General features: G+C 51.6%; 1 protein-coding gene across 12 annotated transcripts; it reads right to left on the reverse strand.

Annotated features, from left to right (window-relative positions):
* Positions 1–7: 7 nt before the first annotated feature.
* Positions 8–9,703, reverse strand: BTBD18 (BTB domain containing 18). 12 transcript variants are annotated; one of them, XM_039535413.1, is made up of 4 exons: positions 9,684–9,703; positions 8,606–8,742; positions 6,142–6,444; positions 8–3,469 (listed from the first exon to the last, which is right to left on the reverse strand). In XM_039535413.1, exons 3-4 carry the CDS (start codon positions 6,266–6,268, stop codon positions 1,410–1,412), a joined length of 2,187 nt encoding a protein of 728 aa, XP_039391347.1. In that variant the 5' UTR covers positions 6,269–6,444; positions 8,606–8,742; positions 9,684–9,703; the 3' UTR covers positions 8–1,409. The 12 variants fall into 12 exon arrangements, with proteins under 12 accessions (XP_039391347.1, XP_039391343.1, XP_039391340.1 ...); XM_039535409.1 differs by lacking the exon at positions 9,684–9,703 and adding an exon at positions 9,367–9,514; XM_039535406.1 differs by lacking the exon at positions 9,684–9,703 and adding an exon at positions 9,256–9,406 and having other exon boundaries at positions 6,142–6,308.
* Positions 9,704–21,318: the final 11,615 nt, after the last annotated feature.

Raw genomic sequence — 21,318 nt, forward strand, 5'->3', positions numbered from 1 at the left:
TTGCCAAAGGGGCTGCTGGTCAATCCCTGCAGTGAGAGAAGTGGAGGGAGCATGGCACAGAGCCCACATGGTTCCTGGACGGGGGATGAAAATACATGCTGATAAGGGTAACAGATGTTCTCATTAGGTCAGTGATACGTGAAGATGAGCATTAAGTAACTATGGAGCCGGTGGTTCTTTGTCAGTGGAGAGAGACGTGCTGAGGAAAGCAGCAGGGAAGAAAGGGGAGCTGGGTCATTACAGAAGAACATCAACTCTGGATGAGATGCACAACAGGTCAATGGGGCAGCAATGTGATCATGGGAAATGAGGGACGGGGGCTTGTGCTATGGCATTGCCAGGCAGGAGCGGCGTTTGCTCCTGAAATAGCCATGACTCCATGGCTGAGGCAGGTACCACTGCTGGCCAGATATTTTGCAAAACTAGAGTCCTGGCTGCAGCCTTAAGAGCTCCCAACAGTGCTCCACCAGCATCCGTGGCCTGTGTCCCCATGGCCGGGCTTAGGAAGGTTAAGATGTTTACATACATAAACGTAGAGGGAAAAGCTTAAGCTAAATGCACAACAGGGGCAGGAAAGAAGATTAAGACAATTAGGCAAGGCCTCTCCTGGGTGCCAGCACTGGGAGGTGGGAGTGTGAGCTGAGAGCACGGGTGGCATCAGCTTTAAAGAGATTCTACAACACACAGGGGTGCTGACTACCACCCGCAATTGATACTTCCACCGTTTGATCCATGTTGGGTCCCTTCATTCCCTTCTCTCGCTGCACCCACACAACTCGGCCTTGTACATCAACAAAATGTCAGTGCGTCTGATAGTGGCTGTGACAGCAGGAAAAGCTGCTTCAACATGTGCACCCCCTCAGCCCTCTGTCCCAGCACAATGGGCGGGGGGGAGGAAGGGCCCAGATGACTGGGAAGGGCTGTTCTCTTTCCATCCCTTTCCAGCCCCCTCCCCTCCAAACACAGGCTGCTCAGCAGAACTGAAGCAGTGGTATAAGATTATTCAACCAGAGAGGTCAGCAGAGCTCCAACAACAAAAGTAGGTAACACTGGGGCCACCCCGTTCTCGAGCGACCAGCGCATTTCTTGTATAAATCCCGGTGACATCCCTGTGTATGACTCAGCCCCATCCCAGAATTAATGGGGGGGGAGGGGGATGCTGCACCTCCATCCTGGCTTCAACCCAGCTGTGCCCTCCAACTGATCCCTGACCCCCACTTGCAGAGTCCTTCAGCGGTGGGAGAGCTCTTCCCACTATCAGGCTCCGCAGAGCTCCCCACTCCAACCACCTGATTCATTTTGTCACTAGCAGCTTCCCATAGTCAGTCTCAGCTCTGACAGCTACACCTCGGTGGCCAGCTGGCTGTGATGGCTCCCATAAGCTAGACTCCCTCCCGCTCTGCTACAGACTAGTTCAGAATGTCCACCTCTTCATCAGACTCCGAGGAGGGGTCAGGCCTGACGCAGGTGATGCCAGCAGGTACCAGAGCCTCCTCAGCGCCAGCCATGATGTCAATCTCATCGCCCTCCGGACTGTCCGGGGGCTGATGGTCCAAAGGGCCATGCTTTGGGCTGCTTCGGGGCAGCCCCCAGGGTGCCTGAAACTGGGGCCTTGTCTCCATCCCAGCAGCCTGGGTGGTGCAGAGTCCCTGCCCTTTCCCCGTACTGTCTTCCGCAGGAACATGAGCCGACTGAACCTCCCTGCTGCCTGCTGCCAGCTGCGGGTGCTGAGGAGTCTGGGGGCTGGCGGGTGCCAGGGGCACTGGGCTCCATGAGGAGGGGTGACCACCACTGGAGAGAGCCCTCCTGGGTGCAAGATGGCCACCCACAGGCTGCCCCAGGGGATCCCCATCTGCAGTGCTAAGGGCGGAGTGACCACCCCCCACCTCCCATCCTGGCAGGGGGCCCTTCCCTGGGTCATCCCACTCTGGCCACAGCTGCACCTCTGGGGGATGCCACTCCTCACCTGCTGCCTCAGCACCCACGGGTGTCGTATTTGGCCCACGTGAGGGGCCCATGGAAGGGGCACAGCCTGCCGTCCCTCCTGGCCCAGCAGTGCCCAGGCCCTCCACGCCACTGCCTGATAGCAGCAGGTCCAGCATCTGCTCCAGCGGTGCTGAGTCCCCAAACTCCTCATTCTCACTCAAGGGCTCCAATGCCGCCATGTCCAGCTCGTAAGGGTCCCTGCAGCCTCCTCTCCCAGCTGAGGGCCCCTGTTCTACCGTCACCTGCTCAGGAAGCGGCGCAGCCTCCAGCCTTCCAGCCAGCAGCTCAGTGGAGCTGGCTGCCCGCGTCTCTGGCAGCTCTGGCCTGCGCGTAAAGTTGTGCGGTCTGGCGCTGGGCGGGGAAGCCACACGGGAGGTGCCTGTCTCTCCCATGGTCACTGGGGCTCCTTGGGGCTCCCTGGCTGGTGGCTCTTGTACCACCTCCCAGCAACTCCCGTTGACGACCTTCCTGAGCTTCACGCTACCCACATGCCCCTCCTCTGGGGTAGTGTCTGAGCCAGAAGCCGATGCACTGGAGCTTCGCTTCCTGTTGCTGGTCTTTGGAGGCACAGGAAGGCTCCCAGCAGGGCAAGAGGGGCCGCCCTGCTCTAGCCCACCTGCTTCATCCCAGCCTGGGGTCTTCTGCTGCCAGAGGCGCCGGATGGACGTGGGGGTCTTGCTAGGTGCTGCAGTGGGGGGCGCCTTCGTGGCACCGGCGTTGTGGGGAGGGGGCAGTTTCAGGCGGCTGAGCTTGATCTTCCTTGGCTGTGGTGAGCAGTCTGTGGCGCAACCCTCGCTGGGAAAGGCCTGCTCAGCGCTCCTCTCGCCCTGTGACCCTTCAGCCTCGCCCAGTGTGCGCCCCACACTGAGGCTCCTGTGTGAGCCCAAGGAGCGGCTCTTGGTGCTCACGTTCCCAGTCTCCACGGGCTGCACAGGAGTCACTGCCCCCTGCATCCCCGGCTGGGCTCCCCCGTTCTGAGGTACTACAGCCGCCCGATACTTGGCGCTCTCCGCCTGACAGGTGGTGCTGCTGGCACAAACCCCACCATCACCTGGGGGCTTTGCCGTAAGTTGCTTGCCTGCCACCAGGGGGTGGAATGTCTGTGGGGTGGTGGGAGCTGGCGGACAGGCCTGCGGCACGACCCTAGCAGAGATAGGAGCCAGGCTGGGCGGCTGCAGGCACTTCCGGTTCAAGCGCCGACCCAGCACCTGTTTCACCAGCTTCCCGCCCTCCAGCTGCAGTGACTCCAGTTCTGCCACTTGGAACTGCCGGGCGGCAGCCAGGATATCCCGGGCCTCCTCCCGGGACACTTCCATCTCCGAGGTGTATAGGAAATCCACCAGCTTCCGCAGCGTCCCGATCTTCAGACCCCGCAGCTCCAGCACCACTTTGCACCCCTTGGAGGGCATCTGCCTCTCCAGGCACTCCATGAAGAAGGGACTGCAGGCGGAGAGAATGCAGCAGTGAGCCGGTACAGCCTCTCCTGCAAACAAAGGAGTGGACCATCAGTGTCATAGGTTAGCTGGGCTCAGCTACAGCATTAGCTATTACTACCCTTTAACAATGGTGCTTTATTAGGTTTGGGTTGGCCTGCTTTGTGCTGCTCCAGTCCCCGAATATGCATCCTCTCAAGAACCCTGCTTTGTGTGGGGCTCGGCTCCTCTCTATTCAGTATTAATAAACCTCACTTATGCAGAAGGGCAGTTCGCATTTTAACTACCCCAAAGCCGTGGTATCGCCAACCCACAAAAATGCAAAAAATCAGGAGTTGGACCCCACCCCAGAAATCATGATATTGGCTTAAAATAGTTATTTTTATTTGCCTTCTGATTCCAGAACCTTTCGGGGGTCCTTGCTTCACTTTTTCAAGCTTTCTTCCACAAGCACAAGGAACGCTAGAAATACACTTTAAAAAAAATTAAAGCAAAGATTCTCTTACTGTCTTCCAATTCTCGCAGCCAGGGCTATAAGAAAAACACCAAATATTGCAAGACTCATGATAAAAATCCCATGAGTTGGCAACACTTCATTATGGTTCCTGAGGCAGCTCTAACTCAGCCTGCTTATGCTGGGATTTGGTTTCATTTTTGTCTGTGGAGAGATCATATCTCCATGGCCCCCTCTCCAGCCTTTCCTCCCCGCCTCCAGCAAAGGATGCCACTCCCCGAGTGGCTTCTTATTAGCAAAGACCATGCTTCCATTTAATACTATGCGGAGGGTAATTCAAGGGGATGCTTTTATTTCTGAGGTTCCTTCCACTGCTCCAGTTACCTGCATCGACAGCCAAATAAAACTAACAAACCCCACTCGAAATAAAATTAAGCTGTCTGCTTCCTTTAAAAAAACAAGCCACCCCCACTTTTCTCCCTATCCCTTTTCTATCCCATGACACATGGTCCCTGAAGAGAAACTACACAAGGAAGCCACCGTGAGGGTGGGGCTTTGGGGAGAGCATGCATAAGCTACTAGGGAGGCCTGGGTGGTTCAGCAGTGGTCCCGGGGTTCAGCTGCGGGGTCCCACATCCCAAGGAGGAATTCTGGATGAGATCGGGGTCCCAGGATTGTGCCTAAGAGGCCAGACCTAGAGTGTCTGGACTCTGCCCAGACCCAGTGGACTGGAAAGCATGTGGGGGTCCAAAGATTTGGGTCCAATCCAGCAGTCTCGTGACTATCCACAAAGGGGAGACTCAGACAGACGTGTGCCCTGGAGGCGCAGGGATTTTATTGAGAATGTATCCACTTTTCTGGGTGCCTCTCCTGCTGCCTTGAACACAGCCAGCACCCTAACCCAGCCTCTCCCTAGCACTGCTACTCAGAGCAGCTTGGAATACTGTAAGGATGGCCACCTTGGCTGCACCCCTCTTTGGTTCTTTAGGAGACAGCTAGCAGCAAGGACATGCAGCCATGAAATTGCTCCAAACCCTCCCCTCCAAAAGGGGCAGAGAACTATAGGGAAAGGTTCAATGCTGCCAGAGTTTTCAGTATTTCAGACTTCAACCAGGATGTTATCGTAAAGGAGGGATTTTATTTTTCATTTAATTTCCTCTTTCAAAAACCACCTAAGAAAGAGGACATTGAGCACCGGCACATCAAGGCAAATGTTATTTCAGTGAGAGACTGACAGGCATGTCTCTAGCTACAGAACAGCTGGTTTATGTGTCTCTGGAGTTCCATTTGGACGCAGCCAAAGCTACCAGCCAGCAAGAAATAAAAGCTTCCTTACATACAGAAACAAACAATATACCGTATGAGCAAGACCGTGAGATGCATGGCCACGTTCCCCAAACACACACGCTCTCTCGTGTCCATAACTAGAGTCCTGGGTCTTGGTTCACACTCTACGTGCACCATCTGCTAAAAGTCAGATTCTGAAACAAAGAGCCAGGGAAGCATATGGAAGCCTCACTAATTCGAAGGATGCCACTCCCAAGACACTTCTTAGCAGCAGACAAAGACAGTACTTCCAGGGAATATTAAAAGAATTAAACTTTGTAGAGCAGCGGGGACCTTGCTTATAGATGCAATGAGACAGGAGGCTGTTGCTTGAAACTTCCCCTCACCCAATAAAAGTTTCAACAGAATAACAAGACACTAACAAAATATTAGTGAGACCATCGCCCCCACACTTAACAAATCAGGAAGCTTCAAGATTAGTTTGATTAATGAGTCACAGACCAAAATATGCTCAAGTTGTCAGCTGAACATGAAGCAGCTGAGGGCAAAGTTCATATAAAATGGTCTCGCAATGCTCCGATCAAGGATGTACACTTAATTTCCATATGTCTGCTGACAGATATCTGGCGCCATGTAGGCAGGCTGCTATTTGCAAAACCTCTTTGGAAGTACTTCCACTTTTGTGCAGACCTTTTTCTACTTATGATTCCCAAACAGATCAAGCCCATCAGAGCCGCCTATCACATCAGGCCGCATCAGTATCACGGACCCAATGATACAACAGCCACTGCAAACGGCAACGCTAAGGGCTGAGCGAACATACAGCCCCCTTTATGTTAAAATGTAACAACATACTTATGGATAACGAATAGTCTATGGAAATGTACATCAAATCACATCATTACGAGCACGGGCAAGGTGACAATTCAGCCCCAGATACAAGAACGGTGGGTACCCATCCGCTGCCCTCTTTCAGGTTACCTTCTGCCTGCAGGATGACATCACAGAATACATCTGCCCTCTGCTGGCGATGGAGCTGCAGGAACGCCATGCGCAGGAGGCGGGAGTTCCGATAGAGAATCTTAGAACCGGCCACAGGGGAGCACATGTCAGCAGAGCCTCTCTCTTGTTACCAGACACCAGATTCCCTGCAAACGGAACACAGCCCTGGGAACGCAGTAGGCTCTATCTAGCAGAGCTCCCTTGGTGGATTTGGTACTCCTAAAAGTGAAAGACTGGAAGCAGGAAGTGAGCCTACGCAAGCTTCTGCCAAATCATCTCCCCCTGGAAGGACAGTGACTGTTATAAACCATTTTATTCCTGGCTCAATGATAAATCGGGAAGGAGGGATTGGAAAAATACACCTTAGAGTGAATGACTCAAGGAGCAAAATCTATTTATCTTAACAAAGAGAAGGTTAAAGGGTGGCTTGATCGCAGGTTATGAGAACTACCCGGGAACCAAAAATCTGACTAGAGCCGATTCCAAACCAGCCCCAGGTTGGGGCAAGGAACAGCTGGCTTCAGGGAACGGGACAGGGAGAATGGCTCCATCACTGCAATGCTCAATTGTCTCACCACCACTGCTCCACCAACCCTAGCAGCGGTGGGAGCACTAAGGTCGGCCACCATCATGACTCTGTTCTGAAGTAAGTCAGATGGTTCAGGGGTAAAAACACAAGCAGGTCTACAATAATGCCCCTGCTGCTGCCAACAGTGCAGATCCAGATGAAAAGAGGAGACCCAGTTCAATTCCCTTCTTTACCAGACACCTGGTGTGACCTTGGGCAAATCACTTAGCCTTTCTGTGCATCAGTTCCCCATCGATGCAATGGGGACAGCAGCGCTGCCCAGCCTCACATGGGTGTTGTGAGAACAAATACATTAAAGGTGCTCAGATACTAGAGTATTGGACACTGTGCAATTAACTAAGGCCTTGACTACAAGGGAAAGTTTTCTGCTGTATCCTAAGGTGTGAATTTAAACCAGCAGTTATACCAGTTATATAATTACAGCTGGTGCACACGAGGGCACTTTAAGGGCTGCTCTAAAGTTTTTGTACATGGCAGGGTTGTCATTTTTTTTTTTAAAACTGGCAGCGTTATACCGAGGCAATACCTAGCGTGGATGCAGTTCTCCCTGTATAGCTTATTCTCTTTCCCATACAGGAATAGCCACAAGCACTTTATACTGGTATACTAATGGGTAGTCTTATACAGGGCTTTTCATCAGTAGATCTCAAAGGAGGTCAATATCATTAACCCCATTTTACAGATGGGGAAACAGACACGGAGGGGTGAAGCGACTTGTCCAAGGTCACCCAGCAGGCTAGTGGCAGAACCAGGAATAGAACCCAGATTTCTCAAGTTTCAGTCCAGTGCTCTATCCACTACGCATAAAGGCATCCATACAAGGGGTCTGTATTACTTTAACTATACCGGTATTGTTAAACTGATACTTTTGTGTGTGGACAATGGCTTATTCTGGTGCGAGGGTGCCCTTTGTTCAGTTTAGCTTATGTTGTTTAGGAAGGTTTTCCTGCTTAAACCAAAAAAAAGTCACTTTTATGCAGGAATAAGAGTCTACACAGGGCACATCATCAATATAACTATATCAGTATAACTGGTAAGCCTTTCCCACATAGACAAGCCCTGGATAGATTGATCGATAGTGTAAATATTGTAGGTAGGGCGAACCACTATAAGCCTCCATTGTTGCTGGTTCAGCTTCCCCTGGTCTCAAAACAGGGATAAGCTCTACCCATACAAACTATTTATCCCCAGTACTCACATGGCCCTCATCACAGCAATATCTGATTGCTTCACAATCTTTATTGTATTCAGCCTCCCAATATACCTGTGAGGTTATCCCATTGTACAGACGGCAAACTGAGGCAGAGGTTACACCTAAAACTTAGGTAGATCTAGCTATGTCACTCAGAGATATAAAAAAATTCACACCCCACAGATATAGTTAAGCCAATCTTAAGAAATTTTCCATCACCCTACCTACCGCCTCTTGAGGAAGTGGATTTACTACAGCGATGAAAAACCCCCTTCTGTTGCTGTAGTAAGCATCTACACTACAGCAGCACAGCTGTACTGCAGTAGCACTGTAGTGTAAACAAAGCCTCAGTCACTTGCCCAAGGTCACACAGGGGGTTTGTGGCTGAGCAGGGAACTTAGTGTCCTAACCACTAGAGAATCCTTCCTCTCATGGCTTTACCAGTGCAACTACCCCCATATCTGTAATTGGAGCAAATCTCTAACACAGAGAAGTCCTAAGCTCCCCTCACATTTTAGTGTCAGACACCTTCAGTGCTGAGATGTAATTAGTCACTGGTTTGTTACCACCAACCCCTGCTTGTTTTCTTTAGGGGATAAATTGCCTCACCCAGATCCCCACCTCTTCTGCTGCTGAGGAAGGGAGCAACAGTAATGGGGTACCTGTTATTTAGGTTAATGGAGTGTGCACAGGGATGTTGGAAAGCTGGGGGCAGGCTGCCAAACACTAGGAATCTTAGGAGCCACCCGGGTGTGGTGGCAGCATTGAGGATGGGAGCCAGCCAGAGACGAGACAGGTGCTGCCAAGACACAGATAAGAAACATGGATGTTTCAGCATAAGAGGCAAAAGGATCCTGACATTCTTTTGGCCACACACCCCTCCCTCCCTCCTCCAAATACACAACACATTGCTCAGAGAGTTGCAATCTATGCAAGGGGCTTCCCCTCACAACTATTCCCAGCTACTCCAAAAAGATCCATATTCCTTCTCTATTCCAGTACACCACCCAGATCCTGCATTGAAGGGGGTCCATTCCCTCTTCATTATTGGCGCACACACACTAAGGGAGCTCAATTCCCCCCACAGCTGCCTCTCATACACAAGGGAGGACTCCATTCCCCCATAGTTGCCCCCTCACACACGTACTAAGGAGAGCTCCATTTCCCCTCACACAGTAAGGGGGAGGCTCCTTTCCCCCACCAGTCCCCCCCACTAAGGGGGGGCTCCATTTCCCTCCCCGGACTGAGACATGCTCTATTCCCTGCACCCCAATCAATTGCCTCCTGAACAGTGCCCGGGGTGCCCACCGACCCCTCTCTGCAGCACCCCTTTACTGCTGCTGCTGCAAACTCCAGCTCCTGCAACACTCAGCACGAGCCCCTCCCTAGCGCCTGCACGCGCGCGCCACGCCTCCGATAGAACCTTCCCGGGGAACGAACGTGGCTCCTCCTCCCCGCCGACGCCAGTAACAGCCCTTTCATTGGCCAGGACCTCCGGCCAATCACAGCGGAGGAGGTGTTTTGGCGGGAGGAGTTCGAAAAGCGCCGTTGCCTCTGAGGAGAATGGCGGGTGGGAGAGGGGGAGTTTGTTGCATCTCAGCCCAGGGAGCCGGGGAGCTCCAGGCCCCGCCCATATCTCAGCCCCTGCCAGTCAGTGCCCACCCTGGCACCCAAAACCACTTGTCCCCAGTCCCCTGAAGCCAAATGAGGACTTCCTGCTCCAGGCCAGCCCCAACCCACCAGCACTTGGGTGTCTCACTTAAAGACCCAGCTCCTGGAGTCCCGTGATTTTTACAAGACTCTCAGTTCACATTTCATTTCTAGCCCTTATGGTTGTGCACAAATGCTCGAAAATGTGACTCCCACTTGCAAGGGCTCCGACACCTAAAAGCAGAGAAAATTAAACCAAACTGTGTGGATTTAAAATCTACAACTCAGGATTTTTAGGTCAATCTTATGATTTTGGAGACCCTGACTAATGGCGTTTGAACGCTTGGGGCTTATGATGCTGCAGATCCAGAGTCTAGTCACTGGTCCTGGCCAGTCAGAGCCCACCCTGGCCGCCACCACCACCATGTCAATAGTACAAAGGGGATCCCTGAGCCATCCCAATCACTGAGCCTGTCAGGTTCACTCCTTCTGGGACACCTGGCATTGGTCACTGTCGGTAGACTGGCTACTGGGCTGGATGGACCTTTGGTCTGACTCAGTATGGCCGTTCTTATGCCTGCCAGGCAGCGCCCACTCTGGCCATCACCACCATGTCAATACACAATCAAGCACATGGGGAATTCCTTGCCCCTGTCCCAAAACTTAATCGCTGGACCGGTTCCATCAGTGCCCATACAGAAGGAGCACAACATTTCCCTTACAGACCCCCAGACCCCCCACCCCTCGCACTTGCTGAGCATGGCTCTATTTGTGACTCTGACAAGATGGGTCTTGAGTTGCCAGGCGTCTGATTTTCGACTGGAACAACCGGTCAAAAAGGGACCCTGGTGGCTCCAGTCAGCACTGCTGACTGGGCCGGTAAAAGTCCAGTTGGTAGTCCAGGCACAGCTCCTGGAAGTGGCCAGCATGTCTGGCCCCTAGGCACAGGGGTGGCCAGGAAGCTCCGTGCACTGCTCCCACCTCGAGCGCCAGCTCCGCAGCTCCCATTGGCCGGGAACCACAGCCAATGGGAACAGGGCCGGTGCAAGGATATTTTGTGCCCTAGGCTAACTTCCACCTTGCACCCCTCCTCCACCTCCCCCCGGAGCATCACCTAGTGGTTACACTGGCCCTGAATGGGAGTTGTGGGGGTGATGCCTGTGGGCACAGGAAGCGTGCCCGGCACTGAGCCCCCTGGCCCGTCTGCCTAGGGGCCAGACATGCTAGCTGCTTCCAGGAGCAGTGCGGAGCCAGGGCAGGTAGGGAGCCTGCCTTAGCCCAACTGCACCACTGACCGGGAGCTGCCTGAGGTAAGTGCCACCCAGCCAGAGCCCGCACCCTGAATCCCCTCCCGCACCTCAACCCCTACCCCAGCCCTGAGCCCCCTGCTGCACCCAAACTCCCTCCCAGAGCCTGCACCCCTTCCCATACCCCAACTCCCTGCTTCAGCCTAGAGCCCCCTCCTGCACCCTGAACCCCTCATTTCTGGCCTGACCCCAGAGCCCACACCCCCAGCTGGAGCCCTCACCTCCTCCCACACCCCAAACCTCTGCCTCATCCCAGTAAAAGTGAGTGAGGGTGGGGAGAGCAAGCATGGGCGGGGGGGCTGGAATGAGTGGGGGTGGGGCCTCAGAAAAGGGGTGGGGCAGGGGCATTGCAGCAGGGCAGGGCAAGGGTGTTTGGTTTTGCACAATTAGAAAGTTGGCAACCCTATGGGTCAGGAATCTCGAGTTGGGTCCTCCCACTGCCTGACTCTGGGCCCATTTCTCACTCCAGGTTGGCGGGGGAGAGAGGAAACATGGCTTTAAGATTTAAACCACATTTGCACCTCCCAGTAGTCTGGGCTTCTCCAGCTCTCAGTATAAATTAGAATCACCTCAGGGCTGCTCTGATTCACAGTCAACCTGCCCATGGTCTCCTAGGGACTGTGAACAGCTGAGAATAATGAGACATGAACCAGCACATCACCTGTATTTTCTGGCATAAAGCCATCCACAAACTATATACCAATGCCTTACACTGGGGTTATTTTCACCTATAAGGCAACAATTATAATGTAATCCCAAATTAAGTGAGATTGGCTAGTTTTGAGGGAGGGGAAGTCAGGGTAGTGTTAAAGGTGACATAATGGTTATAGCACCGGACTAGGACTCTGAAGACCTCGGTCCCATTTTTGGCTCTGGCATTGCCCTGCTGGGGGACTATGGGCAAATCATGTCTCCTCTATGTGCCTCAGTTTCCCCATCTGCAAAATGGGAATAAAAATATTGCCCTTCTTTGTAAAGCACTTTGAGATCTACTCATGACAAGCACTACAGAAGAGCTAGGTATTAATTGTTATCATTTCACTGCTAGGACACTAGTTCCAGTCTGTCCCAGATTGACTTTCAGCAGGATTTAGCCTCCTATGTGACTTCAGGAGCTTTTGATAGTAGGAATTAGGCTCCTAAGTCACTTCTTCTTATTATTATTATTATTTTATTATACAACGGCTGTAATTAAGATTCCCCTGAATCTTTTCTCCTCGCTCTATGAAATAAGAATGTTCTCCCTTTGCATGTGTCTAGGTTTAAGAAGTTCTGTTCCAGTGTAACTGCGGAGGGCTGCTAGAATAGATGCTCTGTATGTCACCTAGCCCAGTGCCACGCTTGGAAACCATTTTGTCGATGGCAATGGACAGCAAACCAGTTATATCACTGCATTCACCCATCTTGGAAATGGTCCCAGGGTGAGGCATGGCTCATTTCTCTGCTTTGTTTTATATAGCACAGAGCTGCACACTGTTGCCACTCAAGCAGTAGTACTAGAAGTTGTAATAATAATAATGAATAATATGGTTAGTCAGGAAAGGGATCACTAAGAGTCCAGTGGAACTGATCTGACACCATCAATTTCCTAGGGCACACCCTTACAATTGGTCCTCCACCTCCAAGCAGCTGGAGTTCCCTCATTTTTGTCTGCATAATGTACTGGTCAGATAATCAGACAGATCATCACAATCAAAATAGAGATTAAAAGCATCTATGCATCTTTCTGTGTGCTCCCTGTAGCCACTTGGCACAAATGTTTTGGAGGCCTGAGGCTCTGTAGACTCATGTGCTGACAAAGATGTGCTGTTGTCCACACATGGAGGTTGAAGTCTCTCGGGACCAAAAGTGCAGAGGACATAATTACCAAAGCAGATACCATGCTCTGCATTTCTTCTCATTCATGCTATTGCTCGTCTTCATGGTCCTGTAGGCCAGTGAGCCAGAAGGCCAGGGTTAAAGACTGGAGCCTAGAGTTAGCAGACTGTTCTCATTGCATTAACTCCTTGTAGCCTACAGCCACATCTTGGGAAATGCACCTCCTATGTGGCACAGTTCACAAACATTCCTTTTCCTCTGCTTAGATATTCTGTGGCAGTGTAAAGATGAAAGGCCATGAGTGTATTCTTAGCAGAGGTTTTGAGTTATATTGTCCAGACATTCTGTGGGACATGGCACCATGAAGATCACTGTATCACATGAAAAAATGTTCAACACATCTTATGATGGTTACTAAGACAGGAAGTCCATCAGCTGCTGTGGAGGAACAGGCTCAAAGAGAGAGTAGGAGTACATCTCATGTTACTCTGTTTGTGAAGAGGTCAGGGCTCTAAGTAGGGTGACCACCCATCCCTCATTGGGTGGGACAGTCCCAAAATGCATTTCAGGTCCCGGTCCTGGGCTGAATGACTCCGAGATAGCATATGTCCTGGATTCCCTGTGGCGCCATTCCACATCTGCCCAAGGCTCAGGGGCAGTGCCAGGCTCTTCTCAGTAGGGGGTGGTGAGCGCTGAGGTGGGCCTTAGCCCTGCCTCACCACCAGGCCCCACCCCCTGCTCCTCCTCTTCCCCCCGAGGCCTTGCCCCTGGCCAGGCCAGAAGCTGGAGCCAGGCACTCAGAGAGCCTGGGACATGTGACATGGGAGCCCCAGACCCTCCACCTGCCATGGACAGCTGGCCATAGGGGCCAGGGCCAGGGGCTGCTCTTGGGCACCCCACTCAGAGCAGGTGAAGGGCTCTCCATAGCAGCCTTGGCTCACTGGGCGGCTCTTACCACTGCCCGGTTCTCGCTTCCGGCCTGGTCAGGGAGTGGGGCCACAGAGGGGAGCGGGGCTCCTGCATGTGTCCCGTTTTTGCATTTTGAAAAGGTGGTCACTCTATTCCCAAGTCAAAAATCCTCCCTGGAATCCCTTCTGGGCAGGCTGGCAGAGTGGGCCACTTTGGAATCAGATTCATTACGATCTTTGTCCCCTGCTGGAAAGTGACTTAGAGCAGCCTTTTAACATGTCAGTTTCACATGTCCCCTTCTAGGTGACAACAGCCTCCACTGAAAATCCTGGGTGCAAAACAAATGGTGGACCCTTTGGTTGAAGGAGTCTTTGATATTTCCAACAATATGCAGTTCTAATTCTCCTTATCCCAAACCCCGGGGGATAACGCCTGCTTAACAACAGAAGCAATAGTCAAGGTGTAAACTACACCTCCCCTCTCTCTCTTCTATTGTGCTAGCTTCCAGGCCTAGAGGGGTTATTAACATTATTATGCAGCCTGAAAAACAATGACTTGTCTGGAGACAAGACACTTCCTCTCTTTTTTATTGTTTAAACTGTTGTCTTTGCTCTCTCTTAGAACCTTGATTTTTCCAGCAATGGTCTCTTTGTTCTTTATCACTAGACTCCCCCATCCTGCTCCTGGAGAAGGAAGGAGATTGCAGAAGGAGGGGGTTCCTCAGCCTCTCCATTCTTGGAATATTTCAATTTTTTATTTTGCAGCCTCCCTTCCTCTGTTGCAAAGGGAAGAGTGAGGGCGGGAAAGAAGGACGGGGCTGGGAATCAGACCCATGGGTAGGGGGACCTGGAAAGAGGAAGACGAGTTGAATGAAAAAGAGGATGCATTATAGTGGAGTGGAACAGAAAGGGGAAGAGATTTCTGTCAGTCCTGCAGTCAGTCGGGCATTTCAGCTAAAGGTATGTGAAAGTTTAATAGAAACTCGAGGTCCCATATAAGCAGCTACTACAATCTGATTGTCAGATTTCAAAGGGTTAGTACAGACACGGCTGTGTACTAAGAAAACCGAGGTACAGCAGGAGGTGGCACTGGTAGTTCTGTAGGTGGCACTGTTCCCTCTGAAACTGAGTTAATATTGGCCCCTATGCCTCAAAACAGGGATTGGGGCCAGGGCTGCCCAGAGGGGGGAGCAAGTGGGGCAATTTGTGGGGAAATTGAGCAAGTGGGGAATATAGTATTCTATAGTATTGCCACTTTTTTTTAATGGAAGGGGCCCCTGAAATTGCTTTGCCCCGGGCCCCCTGAATCCTCTGGGCAGCCCTCATTGGGGCTGCTGGGCTGCTGGAAATGTGGTCTTTCTGGTAAGACATGAAGGTAGTGTTTTCTATTTACATTGTTTTTGTGGCTACAAACTAACACGGCTACCCCTCTGATACTTGACAAGGTAGTGGTGTTGACTTTGGTGTTCTAGCAAAATTCCAGCTCAGAATGGCAATGTGGATCTAGAGTTTAGCAGAGAGGACTGGGAGTCAGGTAACCTGGATTCTATTCCTTAGTCTAGCATTGACTTTTGTGATGCTGCTGGACAGGTCTTTTAACCTCTCTGTGCCACAGTTTCTTCATCTGCAAAATGAAAATAATATTACACACCATACATCACCCTGAAAGGTGCTACAGAAGTGCAAAGTTATTATTATTATTTATTAGTACTTTCATCTTCCTAAATCCCGCCTGCCCTCTTGAGGGGATACAGGATTCTTCTTTACTTCCTGTCCTAAACTGTTATATAGCATTGCTCTGTTCTATAAACAGTTGCCTTGCTCCTTTCCAGAGGTGGCTGCATTTCAGTGGTGATGAATAATGCTATGTAAATGTAAAATTTTATTAATTGTTATTAAATAGTATTACTACAAAAAGATGTAAAATTTTCCCATGATACTAACCACATTTCTTCCAACATTTCCAGACTGCAGTGGGATGGTAGTTGTCTGCCATGATGATAGTTCTCTGAAAACATATGCTCAATGTGTTGCGACAGCCAAAAAAGCTAACAGAATATTGGGAACCACTAGGAAAAGGATAGATAATAAGACAGAAAATATCATAATGCCACTATATAAATTCATGGTACGCCCACACCGTGAATACTGCATGCAGTTTTGGTCACCTCATCCCAAAAATAAAGATATATTAGAATTGAAAATGGTATATAGAAAGGCAATGAAAATGAGTAGGGATATGGAACAGCTTCCCTGTGAAAACAGATTAAAAGACTGGGACTGCTCAGTCTAGAAAAGAGACAACTAAGAGGGGGATATGTTAGAGGGCTATACAATTATGAAAGGCAGGGAAAAAGCGGATAGGGAGTGTTAGTTTCCCCTTCATGTAACATAAGAACTAGGGGCAACCCAATAAAATTAATAGGCAGCAAGTTTAAAACAATCATAAGCAGGGCCGGCTCCAGCTTTTTTGCTGCCCCAAGCGGCGAAGAGAGAAAAAAAAAGCCGCAATTGGCAGCACTTCGGCGGCTGCAGTACCGCGCCGCTTCATTCTTCTGCGGCAATTCGGCGGCCAGTCCTTCCTGCCGCCAAATTGCCACTGAAGATCTGGACGTGCCGCCCCTTTCCATTGGCTGTCCCAAGCAGCTGCTTCCTGTGCCAGTGCCTGGAGCTGGCCCTGATCATATGGAAGTACTTCACACAACACACAGTCAACCTATGGAACTCGTTACCAGGGGATGTTGTGAAGGCCAAAAGTATAACTGGGCTGAAACATGGGGGGCCATGAGCAGGATTCAGGTGGTCTTCTAAAATAAATCAGAGAGCAATGCTGGCATTAGACTTGCTGGGGCTCAGGGCAGAAAGCCCAAGCCTTGCCATGCCGGGCTGAAGCCCAAGCAACTTAGCTTCGCAGGGCACTCTGTGAGTTGGGGTCTTGGGCAATTGCCCTGCTTTGCTACCCGCAATGTTGCCCCTGGCTTTTAATCTACTGGATATGCAGAAAAACAGTTGTGGCACAGGTGGGCCATGGAGTTTTTATAGAAAGTTGGGGTGGCCTCAGAAAGAAAAGGGTTGGGAACCCCTGCTCTACCTGGTTCAGGCAGAAGCTCCACCCAGATAGAGTCTTACATTATCACAGGGTGCTGGGGCCAACTAGAGGAGCAACAGCTCCAGTGCAGCAGTCCTAAGGCACTGGAGGTGGGGAGAAATGAGAAACCTCCCTCTTCTAAGGAAAGGCATGGGGCGGGAGTGTGTGTGGCCAGGAGCACCTATCCTCCCCCACCACCAAGGGATTTACAGTAAATTGGGGGAGCAGGGGGAGAAATATCCCTCCCCTCTGAATGGGATCCACAACTTGAGGTGGGGGGAGGGAGGAGCATTTGTTATCCCCTGCTCCCCCGCATAAGAAATTGGAAGTGAGGTGGAGAAGCCTCCTGCCAAGGAAGATGGACAGGGTGGATAGCACTGCATGGGAGAGCTGTACTAATCCAGTCCCTGATGTGTTGTTCCCTGCATGCTCCCTCTTGTTTTTTTTCCCTGTGAAAGGTGTAATGATGAAACAAAAGCCAGCCACTGTTTACAGACAACGACCCGGGAGACCACTCTTTCTGCGAGTGCTGTCAGAGGGGATGGGGGTGACATCCGCAATGTGCCCAATCTTCATTCCAGAACAAGCTAGAGCTCTGAGGGCTGACTGGGCACCAGGTCCAGGAGTCTTGGTCCTATTTCCACTTGTAGCTCGCAGCTTGATGTGAAGGGCAGTGATGCCCAGCTCCTTGCTGCTGCAGAGCTAACGATGGCCTGCTGCACTCCCCTCTCGGTAGCCCTTTGATTTGGTGCTGGAAGAAAAGGAGGAGAAGGGTGTTTTTAGTTCCCCTCCATAGTGGGATGGGGAGGAATTCACAGGCTCCAAGGCCCAGATCCTCATGGAAGTTTGTGAATCTGCAGCAGATCGGAGTGTTGATTTCATAAGCTCACTGTAGGGAGGTTTTTCCAGATAATCATCCTAAATGCTTCCTTTTTTAATGTCATCCCATTCCCCTTTGCTAGTACCACCCTCTTTCTCTCCCTCATTGGGGATTACTCTCTTCAAATGTTTGCAGGCTGTTATTGTTATCACTTACTCCTTGCTTAACCAAGCTATACATATTTATCTCTTTTAATCTTTCCCCATAAATCAGTCTCCTCTTCATTCCTCATCTCCTCCAGCTTGTCAATATCTTTCTGGTAACATGGTGCTCAGAACAGAATACATTCACCCCTGATTCTTGGAATCCGGAGGGTGGGGGACAAAGTGGCTTTTATGTCACCTTTATGTCTAGATTCTGAGGCCAGCTGGGAAGAGGGCAGGGTGTGACATTGAGCTATGTAGACTCTACATCACTTGGGATTCCCCCTAGGCTTGGGGAATTCCGAATTCCTAGGCAGCTATTTAATCCAGTATTACAACCCTTTTGTGCTGTGGATCCAAGAATCAGCTCCAATATTCCAGATGTGGTTACACCCATCTCCACAGATAAGGCTGTCACCTTCCTGTCTTGTGAGGTGATGTACTCAGCCCCAAATAACTCCAGCCTCTTTTGCTTCCAGCTCATGTCTCCCCTTCATGGAATATTAGACTTCTTCTTTGAGTGCTTGTTCATGTTGATTCCAATCAGGTGTGTGCACGGTTGTCAGAAACTTTTCCCCTTAGCAGCCCCCATCGGGTTGGCTAGGGAGCCCCCTGGAGTGGCACACTCATGGTGCTCAATATATGACCCTGCTAACCCGACCCCCCTTCAGTTCCTTTTTACCATCTGTGGCTGCGTTGGAACTGTGTTTTGCTTGCTTGCAAGTGTTCCCTTAGGCTATTACCCAGTTCTACCCAGTTTTTGTTTTAGTAGTTAGTTTATGGTTATCTGTAGTTAGTATAGACTTGGTGAGTGGAATCATTTCTCCCCTCATCCCGCCTTGGGCTTCGGCGCATGCCTCAAGCCCAAGGATTTAAATCTTGTGGTGTATGCAGAAAGCCTATGCCCCATAGTGATCCCCATGACTCATGCCTGAGGTGTCTAGCGAGGTGCATCAGTGTGAGTGCTGCAAGGCTTTCAAGCCCAGAACTAGGAAGGAACGTGACTTCCATTTAAAGCAGTTGTTAATGGAAACTGCACTCCGTCCAGCAGCACCTGACTGCCAGGGCCTGGGCCTGAGCTCAGTGTGGAGCACCCCAGTGTCAGTCCACAAGCTGGTACCGAGGAAGGAGTCTGGTGCAAGAGACCCTTGGTACCTAAGATTGCCAGCACCGCAGGCGGACAGAGGATGCTCTTCTCAGAGAGCAAGACCATCGGGGGAGGCTTTGCTGCTCCAGAGGAAGGACTCGGCTTCCAAGCAGCAAGAGCTTGTGCCATCAACTCTGGCGCCCCAGTTGGCACCATTGAGCCCGGCACTCAGTGACTCTCTGGCTGGGCAGTGCCTGGTGGAGGCGTTGGAGCCCCTCTCCACCCAGGACACTTTCGAGGCTGCCAAGGAGCTTATAGAAATTATTGCGCCTCAGCTCCTTACTGTTAGAGAGAAGCCTCTGGCACTGCCTAGATGGGTGCTGTCTAGAGGCAAGCCCACAATGATGAGACTCCTTGTCACCAGACCAGCACCGTTCCTGGCATTGTTCCTGGTTTCCATCACCGCAACACTCCCTGGCACCGGCCTCAGTACAAGATTGCCCAGGGCCAGGAGCGCGATGATCTATGTGTCCGGCCCTGAGGGGTCAGCACTGATCGTGAACACACTTGCTGGGCTGGCACCGAGACACGGCACCGGAGCACAGCAGCCGTTGTCCAGCACCGGACACACGACACCGGTCTCAGTCGTCAGACAGCCAGTGCCGATCCTCAACACGATCATCGTGGCACCGATCCCTGACTTCCTCTTCATGGCACTGACCGCCGGATCAGGGGTTGTGGGCACCGGGATCCTTGGACTTTGAGGTAGACTCCTATTACTTGAGATGCAGTAGACATAGGTCAGATAAGTGCCGGAGACACGTACAGCTGCCCTGGCAGCCACAGTGGCCGCCTGCCATGCAATGGCCCTTTTGGACCCCTTAGGCTTACCATCAGGCCCAGGGTACCCCTTCGAGGGTTTCTAGGTCGGTGGAATCGGGATGTCACCCTTCCCAGTCACCAATGGATAGACCTGCCCCTCGGGTTACAGAAGCAACCCTCTCCAGACTGCCCTCTCATGCTACTGAGGAGACAGCGGAACCGGCTCCAGACCCATCTGTAGCCCAGGTCACATCTGACTGTGTCGAACCACTGGACAAGTCCAATGCAACCCAGGAGCAACCCGGGCAGATAGAGGGCCATGAGGACCCCGTACCACCACTCGCTTCCTTGTCATCCTTGCCTAATGAGGCAGTGGCAGGAGCGTCACCTTCAGTCCTCCACCTATTGACCACAGGGCACTCCAGGACCTGCTCCACCGCATTTCCTGTAACATAGGCCTACAGGCGCAGGAAGTCATTGAGTCAGAGGACCCGATGGTGGACATTCTCGCCCCAGTAGGTCCTTCCAGAGTGGCGTTGCTGGTCATTAAAACTATTCACAACAATTATAATACCCTGTGGCAGACTCCAGCCTCCATTCTGCCCACCGCCAGAGGTATACAGAGAAAGTACTTTGTTCCCTCCAAGGATATGAGTTTTTATTCTCCCACCCACACCCTTGCTCCCTGGGGGTCTCGGTGGTGAATGAGAAGGAGCACAAGGGGCAGCAGGTGCCGGCACCCAAGGCTAAAGAGGTCAAACGTATGGACCTCTTTGGCAGGAAAGTGTATGCTGCGGAGGGGCCTACAGCTGAGGATAGCCAACCAACAAGCTATCCTCAGCAGGTATAACTTTAACTCTTGGGACTCTATGTCCAATACAAGGAGTTGCTCCCCACTGAGTCAAAAGCAGAGTTCTCAGCTCCAGTTGAGGAGGGGAAGGCAGTGGCCAGGACATCCCTACAGGCCTCTCTTGACTCGGCTGACTCTGCAGCATGTACCATCTCCTTTGGGGTGGTCGTGAGGAGAACTGCCTGTCTCCAAGCTTCCGGGCTTCCCCCGGAAGTTCAACAGAACCTGCAGGACCTTCCCTTTGAGGGCTCAGGCCTGTTTTCGGACCAGACAAACTCAAGGCTTCACAACTTCACAAAGACTTGAGGGCAACTATGAAATCTCTGGGGATGCACACTCCTGCTACCCAGAGAAAGCCCTTCAAGCCTCAACCCCAACAGCAGCAGATGCAATACCAGCCCCGCCCGAGGCAGGATACATACCGTCTTAGGGGCAGGAACAATAGGGGTAGACCTTCAAACCCTCTCTCAGGCCAAGGGCAGGGCCTGACCAAGCCATCGTTGGGATCCAAGCAAGGATTTTGAAGGGATGCCCAAGGACAGCATACCAGCCACTATTCCAGATCCTTCCCCACGCTTTCTGAACTGTCTATCTCACTTCTACCATGCGTGGTCCTATATAGCATCAGATTGCTGGGTTCTTCGCATGGTAGAAGTGGGATATTCTCTCCAATTCTGCTCCTCCCCTCCCTCCCAACTCCCTCGCCCATCTCTCTTCAGGGACCCCTCTCACAAGCAACTCCTTATCCAGGAGCTGCAATTGTTCCTCGCCATAGGGGCAGTGGAGGAGGTTCCTCAGGAGCTATGGGGCAAGGGATTCTAC

Source organism: Mauremys reevesii, linkage group 4 (assembly GCF_016161935.1).
Source record: "Mauremys reevesii isolate NIE-2019 linkage group 4, ASM1616193v1, whole genome shotgun sequence".
NCBI classification, from domain to species: Eukaryota; Metazoa; Chordata; order Testudines; family Geoemydidae; genus Mauremys; species Mauremys reevesii.

Excerpts from the sequence above, each read along its gene's own strand:
- BTBD18 (XM_039535413.1), bottom strand. The coding sequence starts at position 6,268 with ATGTGCTCCCCTGTGGCCGGTTCTAAGATTCTCTATCGGAACTCCCGC. Across the intron at positions 3,470-6,141 it reads TGTCATCCTGCAGGCAGAAG|GAGAGGCTGTACCGGCTCAC; the intron begins GTAACCTGAAAG and ends CTTTGTTTGCAG.